The 20,426-nt window shown below is 38.6% G+C and overlaps 1 protein-coding gene across 2 annotated transcripts in view; it reads left to right on the top strand.

Annotated features, from left to right (window-relative positions):
- Positions 1–20,426, top strand: part of znf512b (zinc finger protein 512B) — a 59,647-nt gene that overhangs the window by 2,625 nt on the left and 36,596 nt on the right. For both annotated transcript variants that reach the window (XM_066672718.1, XM_066672716.1), the window contains exon 2: positions 2,419–2,544. In XM_066672718.1, coding sequence (XP_066528815.1) covers positions 2,421–2,544 — 124 coding nt within the window. In that variant the 5' untranslated portion in view covers positions 2,419–2,420. The remainder of the gene's footprint in view (positions 1–2,418; positions 2,545–20,426) is intronic.

The following is a 20,426-nucleotide window of genomic DNA, read 5'->3' as shown; positions in this document are numbered from 1 at the left end:
AGTGTGCAAAACTGTCGTCAAAGCAAAAGGGGGCTACTTTGAAGAATCTAAAGTATAAAACATTTTGGTTTATTTAACAGTTTTTTGTTTACTAAAAAATTCCATATGTGTTCCTTCATGGTTTTAATGTCATCCACATTCATTTACAATGTAGAGAATAATAAGAAACAAAGAAAAACCATTGGATGAGAAAATGTCCAAAGTTTTGACGTGTACTGTCCATTCACAATATGTGGAAAATGGCCCAAAACAAAGGAAAGCTCAGATAATGGTGACTGACTGGCCTTATTCTGCATTTACACAAGCAAAATGAAATGCTTACTTGGCCAACTGCTGGCCAGCCTTGTGGGCGTGTCTCTAAAATTTGAAATACGTTTTTATATAGTTGAGTAAGTGTGTGCAGAGTTGTGAGTTTCAGAGTAGCAGACATCCTGTATAACGAATTGTTTACCATATGCTGCTCATTGGCTGTCTCCAGATAAAAATCTCTTATCCCTACAGCAGTGTAAATGCACCTTTAAACCAGAGCCTGGTGCCATCTATCAATACACTCAGTGGTCCATGTGAACAACACAACCTAAAACTTAACAAACAGAGAAAAGAAAACCTACTTTTCATAGTAAATTACTTTTGTATTTGCTATTCTTCCAAATGAAGTCCCAATAAAGTGCCAATGTTGTCTTTAATGATTGATGTTTGAGCTTGTTGTTTCCTACTGTTAATTAAGGCAAGCTTCTATAGTAAAGTTTAATTATATAGCAGTGGTCACCAGACCTGTTTTTTAAGATCTACTTTCCTGTGGACTCCACCATAACGTGCCATATCTGCTCCGGGTGTGTGTGTATGAGTATGTAGACCTAGAATTGGAGTTAACAGTACTCATGGTCATTCCATACAGTACATGTTTTAGAACATTTTCTCCTCTAGCCCCTGATTCAACTATTCAACTTTATAAACCCTTTGTGTTCTGAGTCAGGTGTGTAGATGAGGGAAAAAGAGCACAGCGTGGTGTCGCTGGGACTGGGACTGACATAGAGACTGTGTGTATACCTGTGAAAATTTCTTGAAGCATACGGTTCATTACCACAGGAAATAATATTGATGCTTTTCCCCGTACTCAGTGAAAGAGCTGATAATCTGTTGATTTGAAACACATATGTTATTTACATTTGCATTATGAATGAACTCAAAGGCAGGTGCTGAAGGTGTTGTAAACAGAAGATACTGAGGTATTCCATTAATGGAATATATCAAGGATTTATGGACTTGCCTGTGCATTGTATTTAACGCAAAAGCCAGTGGCTTTAAGTCTGAAAAAAGACTGCTATAATGACCCTCCAAACTAACCTTAATGAAGAATTGAAACAATATTAATATAAGCTAATAAGAAACCATGGTCCTACTATAATCAATCCTGTTTGTTTTAATTAGTCTTTGTCAGACAGTGTTTGTTACCATACGCTTCTCATTTCTGAGCCAGATTGATGGTCATAGATCAAAGTGATGTTCATAACGACTTACAGATTGAAGCCCAGCGCAGAGCTGACTGAAAATAAACAAAAGCTTGCAGCTTTTATTCCTATTGCAATCAAACAGGGCAAAAATTTTGACTTATTCATTAGTGTCAGTTTCCTTCCTAGTTTAGTGTTTTGCTTGCTCTAGTAAACTAAAACACGAGAGCCTTTAGCTCTCCTGATTTCCCATGCATGAACTCTGTAAAACAGTTTAGCACCCCTGCAATTTTAAAATAAGATAATATGTTAACCGAATTTTCACGACTAAAGTGTTTACATGACCTCAGTGAATAATCAGGCATCACTTGATCATAGAGCTCATTTTGAAAGTTTCATTGAGGACACATTTTACATCGTGGACCTGTTAACACCCAGAGCCTTCATTAGAATTATGTGTGAATGGCTAATGTGGTAAATAGTGGGATAGTTTGTGTACATTTGTAGATTTAATTATATAATTTGTCATATTTGTCCCCCATGGCTTGTATAATTGCAGAATATAAAAAAAATGTATATTGAGCTGATTTAGATTTGTTGTGAAAAAAATAAACACATTGTAGATTTTTCTCATTCGTCTTTGTACCAGTGACTGGCCTGAAAACCACCCCAGTGGAAACACAGTGATTGATCGTTTTAGCAAGAGTGACTGGACGACTAAGTACCCTAAATTAAACTGTGACAACTACCGCTGAGCTTTGTGTGTATGTTTGTGTTGTGTGCATCTGGTTTTTTGTGGGCGGTTATGCCCCAGAATCTTTTGTAATGATTGTTGTTGTTATGATGCTATGTTCCATAAATAGCCCTTTTATCATAGACAGGAATTAATATGGTTGATTGTTGGAATTAATAATGCAATATCGTGTCCTGTGTATTAATATGTGTCCCTCTGTGTGTAATTGTATAGGCATGGACACCTCCAGCAGTGCACGGTTAGTTAAGCCACCCTCGGGCATGTCCAAAGGACGCCTACCCAAACATTCTCACCCCCCAGAGACAGCACGGATGGGCAGCACTGAAAATGACAATCACGGTGAGTAGCAAGCGCTGCATTTCTTTTAAGGTGATTCATGTTTGATTAAATTTTTGGCTGAAAGTGATTCATGGTAATTCAGGTTACAGAGCTATGATGATACACTTAACACATGATTTGTTTCAGTACACAAAACTGAAGTTGAGCTTCTTATGAACAACGTCTGAAAAATGATAACTGTAATGGTTGTGTTGCTGTCACGCAGCTCCAGGTTCTTGGGGTTGTGGCTTCAAGCCCTACTCCGGGTGACTGTTTGTGAGGAGTTTGGTGTGTTCTCCCTGTGTCTTCATGGCTTTCCTCCGGATGCTCTGGTTTCATCCCACGGTTCAAAAACACGTTGGTAGATGGATTGCCTCAAAAGTGTCCATAGGTGTGTGTGTGTGAGTGTGTGTCACCGTGCAAAGGACTGGCGCCCCCTCCAGTGTGTGTTCCTGCCTTGTTTCCAGTGATCATGGGTAGGCTTTGGACCCACCACGACACTGAATTGGATAAGGGGTTACAAAGAGTGAATGAATGAATGAATGAATGAATGAAGGTCGCTGGCAAGTTAATGACACTGGAGCTAAGATACATGGGAAGCATAGGAATGAGGTTGTGATTGGTGGATGTCATGTTCCAGCAACGCAGTTGCATTTGATAATAAGATAGATAGAAAGTCCATTCTCCATGATACACAGTGTCACAGTTTGTACTTTCACAAGACACAGTTACATGCTTAGTTTCTTTGTATACAGTGTTTTTTTGTTTTTTTTTCAGATTGTGATTCTTATATAAACGCAATGGTTTTTTTCATCCCTTAAAGGCTAAGCACTACTTAATGGACCTCCATGAATATTTCACATTGTTTTAGTTACTGACAAATATAAGTATGAATTAAAATGAAAATAGCTGCTTAATTTGCTTTAAAACTGACAATTTTATTAAATTGACGGAAAAACCCGAGCTCTCTACGGAAATTCTTGAACGCAACCGTGACGTCACTGGTGGACAACAGCTGAACAACGCCACACCGTTATGACAGTATCTAGCTAGCTAAATAACCAATATTATTCATGACAATAGCCTAGCAATAAGCTAAACTCAAATTTAGAGGTACCGTTATTCTTGTAAATGTGATCGAAGTCGAATTTGAATTCCTCGGACACTATAAACCTCCGTAATGCAGCTACGTAGCCGAGTATAATCTGAGCCACCGAGTTTAGCAAGTCAAGCTAACGTTAACTAACACCAACTAAAACAGGCGAAGTGAGTGTCCTTACCCTGTTTACCTCCATGTTACAGAGGCTCTTGAACACCTTTCGTTGGTGTCCTTACATGCCCATATTGTTGGAAAAGCGCCAGTGAAATGAGCTACAGATAACGGAGTGAGCGGACGGTCCTTTCCAAAGTGCCTGTTTAAAGTTGACAAATGTAGTCCATTTTCTGGATATTTTTGGATCTTTGGGCCATTTGTGCACAGATGTCCCACTGTACATTGAATTATTGCAGCCAAGGACAGCACACCTTTTCTTCATTTTGCATTAAATTAAGTGCAGCTTCTAGAGTTGTTGTCCACCATCTACGTCACAGACAAGATGCCTATTAGAGTTTCCGAACACCGTTGGGGGTGGGAGCAACGGTCTTTTAAACCTTATTCCTTCAATTAGTAAGAAATAACATGTTTTCTGACTATCAATAAACACAAGTTAGGAACTCACATTCCACTGTATTTATTTGTTTGACACTTTCATAGAGCTGGTGCTTAGCCTTTAATTAGTGCAAAGGGTTTGACAATACCTAAAACTTAGTGAAAGACTACACTGGAATTATGTTGGGTTATTTTGTGAAAAAAAAATGCACTGACACATCAATGTAATGTGAGAGGTTTCAGCATTCAGTTGCTTGATTTTTTTTAATGGAAATGAAATGAATGAATTTGCAATTTATTGCTTGTAGTTTGCACCAAAAGTCAGTTGAAACACAGCTAGTTATTGATGAAGATTAATGTAACATGGTTTTATTCGTTTATAGAGAGTCCCAGTGATATTTGAATCATATTGTATCTGCCTAACAACATATCTATTTCATAAAGCTATGTAGGTCTGCATGATCATTCAAAGTGATATTAATTGTGTTCCGCAGAAGACTCGGATTTGTCCTCTTTTTATTCACACAGCTGCTCTACAATCCCAGAGAACTAAATGTTACATTTCTCTGTAATGCTAATTCAGGTGGATTTTGTCCTAATTTCTACAATATTTCCATTTTTAGACATCAGCATTGGCAGATATGTGAAAATATTGTTTATTGGCCTTTGTCCATAATTTCCTTATTGGTACGTCCTAACTGATTTTTTTATTATAGGTCCATTCTCCATGAAAGGTTCACATGTTGAAAAGCTCAGTCTAGGTTTTCGAATGATGTGAAAATAAACCCTCCCAAAACAAGTCATGAGTGGTTTTGATATGCCAGCAATAACGTGCATTTCTGAGTCAAACAAGGACACAGTGGGTGTTGCTAGTATGATGTGCAAATGTCTGTTGAGCCAATACAGTTAGTTTTCTGCATGTTGCGGCTTGTAATGAACATAAACAAAAGGATTGGGCCTTTCACAAAATCTTGCATTTGTTATTCAAGCAAATATTTCAAGTGTTTCAGGGCTAAAGTGATTTTTCTTTCTAAAATAGGGATGTCACACCATCACAGTGAAGACAGGAAACGATTGCTGTCTCATTATAATAAAGGCCTTTTGGCAGCAACTCTTTCTCTAGGTGGGGAGGGTTTTATCTAGTGTAACTGAAAAACACTTCCCTAAATGGCTGAACATGGGCCTTCGTTATATGAATGACTGGCTGTGCAGTAAATACGCATGCCTTCAGCATTCCTCTCTGCATTCACACACAGTATGGAGTCATTTAACTCAACAGTGTCAAAAAGAAAGGGTGAGTACATCGACTGATGAGCTATTCAAGAGCAGCTGTCATCATTTTTGGACTAAATGAAACGCAGAGAAAACATGCCAGTGACATATTGACAGGTTGGTGCAATTTGCAAGTTAATGCTCAAGCGTGGCCTGTTATGCAGGATTTTGGTAGTCAGGAATTGTCAGTGTTAGGATGATGAAAGTACAAATGGGGACGTATGTGCTCACAGATTCAGTGGTCAGCATATTAATAATAATGTTCATTGTCCAGTGGATCACGGTGTCTTGCGTGAGGATGTGTACTGATGGCAGTGTAACAAGATCTTGTGGGAAGGAGTGACAGACAGTCGGAGGGATGTTTTGCTGTGGGAGTTTTTACATGAGTCATGGCTTTTGGCCTGTTTTCTTCTCTGGGGGGCATTTCTCTCAGCTGGATTTTCCAGTTAAGTCGGACAGAAATCAAAACTGTAAAGTAAGATAATTGGACGGTTATGAGTGATAAAGGTTCAAGAAATCCCCTGCTAGTCATTTAATATATATTAAACAAAGAGCTTTAAACAGATGTATGTAGAAAACAATAGCTATTAGCATTCACTTTAAATCTGGAAATTGTATATAAGCCATTGTCGCCATACAACAAAAACATAAGACAAAATAATGAAAACCAAAACTTGTAATTTGTAGGCTTTGCTATTGTACGCTGTTTATGTCAGTCATTCGTTCAATTAGGTGCAAAAATCACAGATTGATCAATTTGAGAGAAAACAGCTGTTAAGTGCATTTGTCATGAAACAGAAAGCCTTCAACAGATGAAACTCCAAAACGTGTGTTCATAAAATTCTTCAATCTGGTGGATGGCCAAAACTGTCAGGAGTGGACTGGGTTTCATTAAGAGCTTTGAAAAAAAAAAGGTTCCACTCCTGTTTCAGATCCACAGGTGTTCCTGTCCGTCCTTTAGCTGTGAGTACACCACTCAGTACCGTGAAAGGATGTTTATCCACAAGATTTAGATGAAGGAAATACTGAAGTTAATACAATTAGTGAATTGCTAAAACTGAAAGTTAGGATGCATACAGGCTGCTCATTTGCATTTCACTTTGGCTTCTTACAAACTTGGCACTGTTTCCTAAGTGAGAGATGAGAATGATATTCCTAGGCCATGCTGGCTGAGTTTGAGATGTGATTGCGAGGTGACTATTGCTTTCTTACTGCCAGGCCACACTGTCTCCTCCGGAGGGTCTTTAGTGCTGAGTGCGCAGGCTCCATACACCTTCACTGCTTCTGTCTACTCCTGTTAGACTGAGGGAAAAATGCTTCCACTACACTCTTGTATCTCCTAAATATTACAGAAACATTTCCTTGATGAAATAATTTGATATAAAGAATGACCATGTCTATGTTGGAACGTCTGTTCCTGTTGCAGGGCTGACTAACGTGGCAGAACAAAACCGGCTGTATCCTGTAATAAATGACGGAGGCTCTGGCGTGGCAAATTGATTAAGCGGTGTAAGGGGGCTAATTGATTAATTGACACTCATTATATCCTTAACTGTGTTTTTATTGATGGCCTTCTGCCATTGTCGTGGTGAAGTCCTAATAGTCTTGACTGCTTTAGCCAGAACACAGCTGTTTGCTGGGAAAATGTGAAAGATGGCTTAGTCATTTGTGTCTGTGCTGTTGTATTTTCAGGTTTTATAGTTTTGGGAACCCCCCCCCAAAAAAAACAAAATACATTGTAGAGCAAATTAAACAACAAGATATTTAATTTGTTAAACTATATGAATAAATGGCTTGTGTTTTGTACGTGTGTACGTGTAAATGTGAAATTTAAAATGGACAATGAGTGTTGACACAAGGAGGTCATTTTAATGGTTTGGCTGATTGAAGATATTCACCAATCAGCCAAAACATTAAAATGGCCTCCTATTATCTGCATTCATACTTCCCTAGTTTACTCCTTGTGCATGAGTAAATAGGACAGCAAAACTGTTCAGGTTTGTTTTGTTTGAATCCCATTATAGCACAGAGATTTGTGCTTATTCATGAAAGTTGATGTGGGTGTTACCCTCCCTCTGTACTTTCCCTCATGATAAAAAAAAAATCTGTTAAAGAGTTTCTGTCAGGAAATGACATGCAGTTTGGAAGCTGAAGTTTGTTGCTCATTTGTTACATTTCTGTGCAAGCCCAAGCCCACAACATCATTCAGTCAGTAAATAGGCAGAAATTTAAATATATGTTCTCAAGACTTCTGTGTCGCTCTTTGCTAGTTATTCGCTGACTTGTTTGGGAAAATGCTGCAGTCTGAGAATTTGATTTATGTCTCAGAGCATGCAAGAAGTACATTTGTTAAAATGAATGATGTGTTTGATATAAAATTCAAACTAATGCTTCTGGATATACATATATTCCATTACCAGAAAAGTTCAGACATTCTATAATTTTGTTATTGTTTTTGAAGTGGAAAATCAGACAACAGTTGCCACAGACTTCTGAGCAGCTCTGTTATGAAATGGGCAAAAATTCCATTTGCAAATCTGCAACCACTTGTATGTTCAATTCCCAAATTAATAAAATATGCGATAAAGGGTGTGGCAGGCATCAATTTTTAAATTTGTTTATAGTTAACAAATAGAATTAAGTTTGTAATTGAACACACTGAAAATCTTTTCTCTGTCCTTTTGTGTGATAAATGACTTAAATATTTTTTTTTTTTACCCAAAAATTTTGGGAGTGTCTGAACATTTTTAAAATTGTATTTTACACATTAAAAAAAAAAAAATATATATATATATATATAAATTAATTTCAATTTCATTGCTTCACTGTGAAATTAACGCTTCATATTTCTGGAGTATATTCCAGAAGGGCTTGCTTTACCAAGTTAAAAAACCTGGGAATTCTAAAAGGGAATGACCAGATATTGTTTTTTAATCATGACTGTCTTAAACTACTGCACCATTTAAGCCTCAAAGTGTGGTGTTTGTCTTCGTTAAATATTTAAGGCACCGTTTGGTAATAAACACCACTCCAAAATTTAGACTTTAAAGTTGGTTGCACTTTCAGCTTCGGACAAGCCATGCAGTCTTAAACGTATTTAATGAGACTGGCATCTGGTTGGACATCTTCATTTTTAAAATAAATTGGAACCTCTACCTACGAACTTGATCTGTTCCGTGACCCGGTTCGTAAGTAGAACAGTTCGTTTCTCGAGTCAATTTTCCCTATTTAAAATAATGGAAAAGCAATGAATGTGTTCCAGCCCCCACCCCGAAAGTCACCCTTTTTGCACTGATATATGTTTACAACACTCTCAAATTAGTAAAAAAATACATGTAGCGTTACTATAAATAAAAAAGAAATACAGTGGAAACAGTAATAAAAAAAGAAATAAAATGTTAAGTGGTTACACATCGCTACCTTGAAGACATGACGACTGGCTGGAGGAGTAACACAGGCACTGGCTGTATGACGGGAGGTGGGGGGTGGGTGGAATAATGGAGAGTAGGCGGGTGAATGTGGGGAGACGAAGCGTAGATATGGCTTAACTTAGCACGAATTTTGATGTCTGCTATTTACACGAATGCTAAAACTACAATTTGCTTAAAAGCTCACTCAAGTCTGGGAGACTCGTCTATTGGGGCCAGTGGCCATTTCCAGCTGCCGGCTTGGCGGTGGCTCGGGTTCGTTTCTAGAGTCATGGTTCGTTGGTGGAGGCTAAAAATATTCAAATTCCTGGTTCGTATCTTGTAAAGTTTGTTAGTATAGGCGTTCGTTAGTAGAGGTTCCACTGTATACCATTTTGTCTAATAATTTTTCATGGTACCAGCTTCTTGTTTCCTTCAGATTCATAGCATTGAATTATCATGTTACTGAAGGATGAACATGAACCCAGTTTCACTGGTTTGCTTGTTCCTTTAATGTGATAGTGAGTGCTGACCCCAACTGTCCAGGAAATGTCAGTGAGTAGCAAGTTACAGAAGTACTCGTTTTCACCATTGTGCTCTCACATAAAAGGAAATTTGGAGCTTTGGCCAGACCACAAAAAACTGACATAGTTTTGTTATGTCTAAGTTTGTGCACAAGCACTGAAAACTGAGTCATAGCATGTCCCCTTTAAACCTATGAAATCTTCTGGTTTCTTTGTATGAAATTGAAGTACCTTATATGCAAACTTCTAAGAAAAAACATTTGAAAATGTATTACTTGCAATTAATGGATTTTTGGACTTTTTTGTAGCCAGCATAAGAACAATATGTAGTCTAAGCTACGTATTCTAAGGTTTTGATCTCTTCGTCTGTCACTTCTGTCTGCTGTATCTTGGCTGAATTGAAGTATAGTGTGATACAGAATAAAGGAGGTATTGCATTCCTGAATTTCCTGTGCCAGGTCTGTGGCTGCCATGTAAAAACTGTGATAGAGAAGGAGTATGCAGAAACAATGCCTTGGGGTTCCTGCAGTTGTGGTCTCATTATAAATCTGCCATAACCAATGATTATCCCCCAAACTGTACACAAATATGTGTGTGTGGTGTTGGCAAAAGTGTCTTTATGTAGTCTGAGTCTTCATGCTTTATGTAGTTATCCTTCAACATGTTTAACATGCGCTGTAGGAATCGAGAAGCTGATGTCAGTTTGTGAAACAAAAATGGGTCTGTAACAGCCAGAATCACTAGAGGTTCATATAATGTTTTGCTTTGGGAATCTGTGCTACAGGCACAGACACTGATATCCTATTAGAACAGTTCAGCCTGCTGCTCTTTATAAGGAAGTTGTCATTTAAACAAACTACTTTGAACAGTACTCTTCAGTATCATTTGCTGTCTTGATTATGTTGCCTGCCTGATCTGTCTGCTGGAAGATGGTAAAATAAGATTACACTGGGTTTGCTGTTTTAACTGGAATGCTCATTATAACGCTACTGTCACTCCCACTCTCGTTTCCTTTTTTCTCTCAACTTCCTTGTGGGAAACTCAACAGACGGCAGGGATATATGCACTTTTTCCTAGGGGCTGGAACTGTGATTTAAGTAAAGGGTCATTCCAGGTTCAATCAATCAACACTAGAAAAAAATACAGAATATTGAAAGAAAGTGTGACTTCGTTGGTTGACTAAATAAAACCATGCTCTGAGTTTAAATTCCATAGCAAGTGGAATAACATTAATCTTATCCGCAGATTGATGACTGATGGGAATTATTTACATTTGTAGAGATTTATGTCCATTCATATTTTATGAAAATCTGTTCATCCATTAGCTGGTATGCTATCACTGTCCCATGTGACTCTCTACTCTTTATGTAGGATGCTAGTGCAGGAAAATAACATCTTTCTAAACCCAGTAGAGCATTATATGTCAAGAAAAATAAAGCCACTTATACTCTGCACAACATCGCTGTCTAATATTAGGGTGTAAATAGCATAATTTCATGACTATACAGAGAGCAGGGAATTATCAGAAATGTTTGTGACTAATTGAGTGACTGCAGATGTCCTCAGCTCTCACTTTTATTAGTCGTAATATCAACCATAAAGTCCATGAGCTTGAAATAGGCATCAGCAGAAATGTAGAAGATACTGACATGTGATATTTAAATCCACAAACTGGATTTAGGCATAATTGTTTCAGGAAATCAATGGTATTAGTAGGGTTTATCTCCCTCTTTTGCAGTAACAGTCTTTACTCGGGGAACTCTGAACATTTCTGTGATTATTTGATGGCATTGTGCCTTATGGATAACGCTTCACCAGTCCTGAGAACACATTTCCATTGTTCCACAACCCATATTTGACATAGACCGTGGTAATTTTAGATTCATGTGCAGCTTTTCCAGAGGATTCCGCTTCTTTTCATGGTTTCTTCTGGAGATTCTACAAACTATGCATTCATAATTGAGCATCCGTGTCCACAACAGGTGTTTCGTGAAGTAAGTGAAATCACAATATAAATGGAGTAGGAGAATACATATGACTGAGTGCGTAAAACTAAAAAGGTTACTTCTAATCAAGTATAAGGAGTTGATTGCTAAGACCAGTACAGATCACAGTAGTTCAGAAAAATAACTGTGTTATTGGTTGAACAGTTAGGATCTTTCAGTAGAGTCTGGCTGCAGACATGCACGCCCTGCAAGATGCACTCTCTGCCACAGTGACAGAAGCAGAACAGCAGTTCTGAACAGTTCTGTTTGGCTGTTTCTGCTTAATGAGTCAAGAGAGATCTTTAGACAGTTTCAACTTTATACATTTCTGGTGCTGTATGATGATCATATCATTACTGTAGCAATTTTTTTGTACATAACATAGCTAGAGAAATCATGCAGCAGAGCTGTAGCTTGGTGTTTCTGCTAATAAAACTGACACAGTAACCTTATTGTCATGGTAGGGATTTAATGTTAGTGTCACTATTTCATTCTATTATTATCAGCATGAGAACGCTAATGTCTATTCAGTGTCAGTCCTATGGCTCAAAAGTATATGGTTTGTTTTTGCCAATCAACCGACATGTTCATGTTATTTGTAATTTTCTAAATCCCTGTATCATTACAAAAATGAGTGCATACCTCTAAAACCTAACTGAAATATAACTTTCATTAAAGTAATGGTGCATGTGCTGCTTCACTGAGTATACCCAGCCGATGTGAATAAATTCATTAAAGCAGCTCATTACATGTGGCATGTTGTGGCGTGTGTTGTGGTGTGTTTACAGTCACGAAGCACCACAACTGTAATGCACCCAAAAAGCGAAAAAGTATTCCTTTCTCTTCTTCAACAAACATCAATAGACACAAAGTAATTACATTTCCGTGGCAGGGAATGCACTGATGTCGTGAATAGGCTGGCAGTGCATGTGAGGCAGAGAGTGCATATCTGCAGCCAGACCCTTCTCAGATCTTTTGCCAAAATGTACTTTTGAGGTAATTAGACTCAATGGCTAAGCATTTCTCTGACAACCACAGGCTAGAGTTATACTTTTTTTTATGTCAGAAATGAATAAATAATTATTTTACAGAACCTAGCCACTACAATAAAACTGGAGTTGTAAATGTTTATGTGAAGTGCATTATGATATTCTTTTTTCCCCATCAAAAATAAATCAAAGTATGTCAATGTAGACTTTGAGCTAAAGAACGTTTGACTAGAGGACACTTTAGCAGTATGATTGGTGTGCCAAGGGTGCTCCTAACTAAAATGCAATTTGGGATCAATGAGATACAGTTGGGCGGCACGGTGGCGCAGCAGGTAGTGTCGCAGTCACACAGCTCCAGGGGCCTGGAAGTTGTGTGTTCTCCCTGTGTCCGCGTGGGTTTCCTCTGGGTGCTCCGGTTTCCTCCCACAGTCCAAACCTACACGTTCGTAGGTGGATTGGTGACTCAAAACTGTCCGTGTGTGTGAGTGAATTTGTATTTGTGTGTCTGTGTTGCCCTGTGAAGGACTGGCGCCCCCTCCAGAGTGTATTCCTGCCTTGCGCCCAATGATTCCAGGTAGGCTCTGGACCCACCGCGACCCTGAACTGGATAAGTGGTTACAGATAATGAATGAATGAATGAATGAGATACAGTTTAGCAGAGATCACTGGGCTTTTGCGTATAAACAATAATCTGAACACACACATAATATACACACGGGTTCCAAGGTTTGTGGACACCACTAAATATTAGGGTATTAGCAGTACTTCCATATAACTGAATAGCTCCAACATCTACACGATGAAAAAGATTCAAACCTGTATTGGGGAGACTGTTAATGTTTAAAAATAAACAAAGTTTTACATTCCATTTACGCTTGCATTTTGGCTGTTCTTAAGTGTCAGGAAACCAAAACCAAATTATAAGCATTATGGGAATGTTTTCAAAAACAATGAGGTCATATTTTGTACAGTGATGCCTACCTTTTAACAGAACTTAAGGGGCCATCCAGTATGTAGCTTCCAAGGTCAATCAAATAGTATTTTTATATTTACATATATATTTAGCACATCATGTAAACATAAGTTAGTATCTTTTGATTGGCTAGCCATGTTGCTTTGGTCCCCAGTCTGTGAGGTTCCAGGTCGACAAGCAATGCAGTTCGACTCTGACCCACCGCATAGCATCCATCTGCTCTCTGCTGGGGCTCCTCCTACTCTGTCATCACTGAAAAGAGTTGGCTGCCAATACAACCCTCATCTGAACAGAGAAACAGTGTGTGTATTTCTCAGTAAAAATAAAGGGCCATTTTGAAGATATCTACATAGTTTAGTTGTTAGATTAGAGATATTAAGTAATTAAGCTTAATTAGATACAAATCTGTATTTTAGTAAAACGCACAGACTTACGTTTCTTTAGAATAGCAACTAGGATTTAATGGCTTTAACACAAATACAGCTGTTAATATATAATCCATAAGGATCAGTATATCTCCATGTATCTTCTGTGTTGCTATATGTAATGTCAGATTGTATAATCATGGTGTAGTGGGTCTGTTTTGTATTAGATATAGCTCTGTATATGCACACATTTTGAAAACCATGTTTTAGGCCAATAACATTTAACTTTTCTTCAATGTAATTTTTAGAGTTGTTAAACACTTTGGAAATTTGGCACTAGTTGCCACCACTTTTCAGATTTTGCAAGTTTCTCTAGTATGTCACACATAAAGACTCAATGTCTTTGCAGATTTTGATTAAATTAACCTACTATTTACAAATAATATAAAAAATATTCCAGTGTGGTGCATTTGAAATATGCATATATGAAATAAAATCATATCTGAGGTATGTTTCTGAGTATTAGGATTGGGCAAGACTATAATGTGGTATCCTGTGGTATTTTGCAAACTATTTCAGTAATTTCAACATGCCAAAGTGTTACATTTTTTTTCCACGTCTGTTAAACTACATTGGAAACAACTAGTGTATAATAATCAACATCTAAAAGATCTACAAAAAAGGAGTGTCTGTAAATGTGTAAAAAAAAAAAAGCTCTGTCCTGTATGCTAGGCTTTCTTGTTCTGCTCACTTTGGATGAACTAAAATGAGGATATTGCTCTGTTCCTTACACACAGGTGTGTAATATTTACTTATTTTTTATGTAAATGGAACTGACACTAAATTGGGAAGAGTGCTAACTGAATGAAAATAAACACAGACCAAGCACCAAACTAAAACAATTCAATTTACAAATTAAAAAAAAAAGTGAAAAAACATATGGAGAAGTTAAACCCCTCAAAAATACTGTTCCACATCAAAAGAAGTTGCGCTTCTGAACGTAAACAAACCAGCGAACATCGCTTCCCTGTAGCCATTTCCTTTAAGTACATTTTTCTCTGTGTGAATCCCACTTTCATTCATTGCAGGTTAATCTGATTACTATTACTTTATCTAAATGACAGCTGTTATCTGAATATCAGTGTTTCACCGCACAGAGACATCATCTCCTATGTCTAATGATCTCTGTACATATTACTGATGGGATAATGATTCATGTTTGACCTTGTATTGTTTTTTCATTGACTTCACTGAGATGAACTCAAGTCATAAACACTAAGTAAAAAAGGAATTACATGTAAATTTTACTATCATTCTCATATAAATAAATACATTTGGCAACACCCGTGTTTGGTTTTGTGGAAGTTATGTAAGCATTGGAAAAACTTGCAAACCCTTTCCTATACCTAAAAGAATTTCAGGTTGTTTTTTCTTCATATAAACATCTGTATGTGACCAGTTATTAGGTAAACACAAACAAGGAGGGGTTGTGAGGAGGTTGAGACAGCCAATCAGGGTGAAGCTCCCGCATCCCAACATGTCTGGTGTTTACAGGGGTAGAATACTGGGTTAAAAACAAGAGTAAACAAAACAAACAAACAAAAACAAATGAACCTAATTGCACTTTCTTGCTGGAGAAAAATAAATACATTTAAGCATGTTAAATAAAAGCATTTATGCTGACATGCATTCCTGTCATTGGTTTATTGTTTGTTATAGTATCGAACTTGGTATTGAGAATCGTAGAATTTTAGTGATACTGGTATCGACTTATGAATTTCTGGTATTGTGACATCCCTAATGTATAGTCTTATAAAATATGATGATTGCAGTTAACCAAAGTGAACTGTGGATGCTGTAGAGCTATGTTTAGTAGTTTGAAAGAAGAGATTTAATGCAGATCAGTCTGGTCTTTATAAGTAGTATAGTAACGCTCTGCTTAGTTTGTGAGCCAGTTAACAAGTTTTAGAGACAAGGAAAACATTGTCCGTACTTTTTTTTTACCCTTACATATAAACACAAAGACTTTAAACTCTCAGTCTCTGCCTTGATGCGGCTGATACAAAAAAATCTGAGTCCATTCAGAAATCTAGTTTGTTCTGCTTCTCTAGATTGGTGTGTTGAAGCCAAGAATTTGACCCCACCCTCTCTAACTCCTGAGCGCTGAGCTGTTTTCCCGTCTGACATGGCCACAATAACTCTTAGCTCCATTTTGGCTTGATTGCCTCAGTGATGCAGTCAGTCAGCTCTACCAGAATCTTTTATTAGATTAACATTCAGTCAAAGTGTAGAGTGAAAAACCGCCCCGTAAAGTGTGCAATCATTTTTGTGGTGAGGTCAATGATTGTAAGTCATTCAACAGCTTGTAATTGATGGTGGAAATACTCTACCAGCGTAATTTTTAGGGAGAATTTGTTACAGCCCAAGGCATGTATATTCCAGGTTTTATAGCAAAAGAGCCCATTTTTTCCTGAGAATTTACAGGTTGATTTTTTTTAGATGAGCAGTTGTGACATATACTGGAATAGAGATTTGGTAGATGATGGGTTTCATAAGTCAACTTAAATGAACTCTTGCTTGTGCCTAAACTTTTTAGAGAGAAAGACAAGAGTGAAAGGAAAAAGAGAGATGCAAACACAGTTTAATTCTTCTGTGGTTGCCCCTGATATTGCTGTCATCTTAGGAGATGTCCAAAGGAGGTGAGAAATACATTTGTAGTGGCTCTGGAACAATGAGAAACGATGAAAGAGAGGGAAGGAGTAAAAGTGTGTGAGGGAGAAAGAGACTGTTGCAGCCAGCTGTTTCTTACACTACAGTATGCTGTTTAATGGATTGAGCCGGCTTCATGTGATTCATACCTGCAAGAGTTCGGATACCTTTCCATTTGTAAACTCCTAATTCTGGTCAGGCAGGTCAAGAGTTGTCATATTAATATTGACTTAAATTGTAAAATAAATTCTCAGATTGTTCCAGCTTTTTTCTTAGATGGAACATTCAGATCTTCTAGGCAGTCGACTAACAATTTAAAATGGTTCTTAATGCCTAACTGATGCCTACAATGAAGAGGACAGCTATAAAAAAAGCAATTATGAAAGAGAAGTTCAGAGGTCAAGGTGAGATCTATAAAACATTACTTATGTTTCTAATTATGGTTCTATTAATGGTCCCCTGTAACCTAGCTTGGATCTTGTGCAAACAGATAGCGCTTTTCTACTGCATTGTACCGACATGACTTTACTTGGCTCTACTCTGCTTTTTTGCTTGTTTAAATTTGGTACTTGGTACTTGGAATCAGGTAATATTTGAGTTTCTAATATTTTTAGTAGGGACTAAACTTGATGTGTATATTTAATCAGAGCACTGATTGGCTAAAGAGACGTGCAAGTCATGACGAAATGCAGACACCAAACTAGCTTTTTGTAAAATATCCGGTACAGTAGCGATCACATTGGTTTTTATCTAACACACAAGGGCAGCTCGTAAAATTATGTCATGGTCTTTTAAAGGCATTCAAACAGTCCTTGATGAACGGCAGACAAAAAACTCCAGTGTGAGCAGGACGGTGCATCAAAGTACCTTTGTGTATGTTAACTGTGTTCAATCCCAAAGAAACAAAAACAACACAGGAATGCACAATTAAACAGGGCTTAATGTTACCCCCTCAGTTGTTGTGGTTTCCAAAGCCTGTGGTTCCTATTAGAGACTTTTGCGATGTCACAATCAATATTTCACTTGAGGGGGGGGGCGTTATAATGGAAAACCAACCTGGTACCAAGTGAGTCAAGTAGGTACCATCAGAAATTGGAATTAAAGGAACCTCAGTTACATATGTAACTAACATTTTATTTAAGGCCCCTTGGCTGGCTCTATTGGTCTTATTGGGGCAACTGTGTCCTATTGGTTAGACTCCACACCAACAAAGATTCCTAGAGGACCAAAGTCTCCCACTAAAGCTGGACAAAGACTTTTGGCAACAAGAAAGTGATATTATCAAAACTTCCAACAACTTCCATAGGTTTACATTTAGGAGTCTTATTAATGGAGTTCTTCCATTCTCCCCAGTATTTCTTACCCCAAGGTCACAGCCTGCTAGAAGGTCACACAGAGAGAGACACAGAGGCCACAACCATTGTTGGAGTCAGACATGTAAGGGTTTCATACCCTGGCTCCTAGTTGTGAACAAAAATACAAGGTAAGAGCCAGGGCGCCCCTTGTATGAGAGGGTAAAGCAGGGCCTGCAAGGGTTGCACTGGTGTATTCAAAATATTGGGGAAAAGGCATAAAACTGGCAACATGGCCAATTATGGGCAAGTGCATCTGAACCCATTGCCCTTTCCTTGTCTGTGTGAGGAAAAACCACAAATGAGTGAGTGTGTTCTTTGTTTGCAAGCAGGTCCACTGCAGCATGCCCAGAGCCCCAGATCTGAGGCAACATGTTGGGATTCAATCGCCACTCCACCGGATCAAACCGTCACCTTAGCAGAGTCCGCTACCAAACATTCCCAGGCAGGTGAACCACCCTCAGTGAAGCTAGTCTAGGAAATGCACATCACAGTATACAACACATCAAGAGTAGGCCTTACAGGTAGTCCACTGAATGTCTGCTATGCACTTTGGCCTGGCATTGTCTTGGTGAAATAACCTTGGACTTTCCTGGATAAGAACAAGCTCTACAAGCTCAGTGTATGGCTCCACATCAGTGGAAGATCTCATGGATGCAACCCATGCTATGGTCACTGATGAGATGTTGGCTTTTTGCACCTATCACTAATAACTGATAAGTCTGGTTGGTCTCTTTTGTCATTATCATGGAAAACAACATATCCATTGTTTTCAGAACAGCTGAAGCATGGAATCTAACCACTGCACATGTTTCATCTTTTGGACCATCTGAGATGAGCTTAGGCCCAAAGAAATCATTAGCATTTTCACATATATATTTTGATTGGGTTTATGGTGTAGTGGTGGGCTGTGTTATGGGTATCCCAAAGTGCCAATTTGGCTATATTTATCACATTTAGTATGACAGTTTCTCAGTTTCTCATGCTGACATTGACATTTCTCTAGATTACCTCCATCTTTTTACAATGTTATGTACAGTATATGGTGAAATATTTTTAAGTCTTCCCCTGAACAGTTGTTCAGGGTTCTGTAGGGGGTAAGTGTGCAGATGATGGTTAACAAGGAATGCTAATTACCTGCTGTACTCGCGTTCATCTCGGCTGGACCCAAGCCAGATTCTGTGCCCTCAAAATAGGAGCATTAACCCCGGCTGATTTCCTCAAGGTGAACAGAAAAGCTGGTGAATAGAAAACAGATAGTTGCAGTAGAGACTGCATCATCTTCCAGAAATCCCTTCCCTAGGGGAGAAGTGTTCTCTCCAGTCAGTGGACAGCAGGCTAACCAGGACCTGCTGAGGCTGGAGCCAGGCGAGCCACGGAGCTGAAGATCTTCGGCAACTTATGTAGGTCTGGTTTCAATTTGGACCTCTTTTTGAGTGTATGAGCTGGAATCAGGTGCAGAGCTGCAGGTTTAATTCCACTCCTGGTTGCCAGCGTCACTGAATGGCATACCAGAGCAGTCAGGAGTAAGTGTTAAAAGGTAGCTAGGGGCATGACCATGCAGTGCACACATGGGTTTGTCAAAATTGATGTTTGAACCAAGTTAGAATGAGCGTTAACTGTGACCATCAGAATTTTAACAGCAAGAGTAGAATGTGCACAATACTGTTTTTGGAGAAAAACATGCCTCTCACAGGAAAAATATCACTTTGCGCAGCATCTTGGAGCAGATTGAGATCTTTCACTTTCTTTAAGGACGGTGTGAAATTCCCGAGTAGAGGCAGAAGAAATGACCGCTTTAGAACTCGCTTAGACAAGACTCAGAAAAAAGCTCTGAATGTAGTTAGAAGGTGGAGGGAGACTCATACTCATGAAAGAAATGGAAGGAATCCCAGCTCTTGAGGGCAAGGAAAAAAACTCACTGCTCTTTAAAGCTGTGCGGATGATCTTATCTGAATAGGAGAAGGGAAGGAGAATGTCTGAGATGTGTGGTGAAGTTTTATTGGGTGGGCCATGCCACACATAATTTTATAGGCCTAAGCCTCAGTCCATGGTATGCACCAGGGAACCATCTCTTAAGCTGGTTTCTAGCGTTCAGGAGGCATGGAACAGAACTCTTAGCATAGAGATACATTTGCTGTTAACTACGGGTTTGCGTAAGCAACATGGCTGCCTCGCGTATCATGCTTCCGTTTGGTGTGTCGTTTGTGCGCGTACACAGAAAATGAACATTACATGTACACAGGTTACAGTACACATTTGCTCATTAGAGACAATACAAGTGATCGACATCATCACAATGGTAGGAAGTTTTGAAGAAGGGTGTGACTGAGTGGAATTACTTGCAGTATATAAAGTAGAAACAGTAAGTACATTGTAATTAAATATGTATTTAAATCCAGCCTGCTATTTACATTCATTCATTCATTCATTCATTATCTGTAACCGTTTATCCAATTCAGGTTCGTGGTGGGTCCAGAGCCTACCTGGAATCATCGGGCGCAAGGCGGGAATACACCCTGGAGGGGGCGCCAGTCCTTCACAGGACAACACACACACACTCACACCTACAGACACTTTTTGAGTCACCAATCCACCTACCAATGTGTGTTTTTGGACTGTGGGAGGAAACCGGAGCACCCGGAGGAAACCCACGCAGACACAGGGAGAACACCAAAC

The sequence above is a fragment of the Hoplias malabaricus genome, chromosome 5 (assembly GCF_029633855.1).
Source record: "Hoplias malabaricus isolate fHopMal1 chromosome 5, fHopMal1.hap1, whole genome shotgun sequence".
In the NCBI taxonomy this organism is placed as follows: domain Eukaryota; kingdom Metazoa; phylum Chordata; class Actinopteri; order Characiformes; family Erythrinidae; genus Hoplias; species Hoplias malabaricus.
The sequence above is the reverse complement of the archived record's forward strand: the minus strand, read 5'-3'. Positions and strand labels throughout refer to the sequence as shown.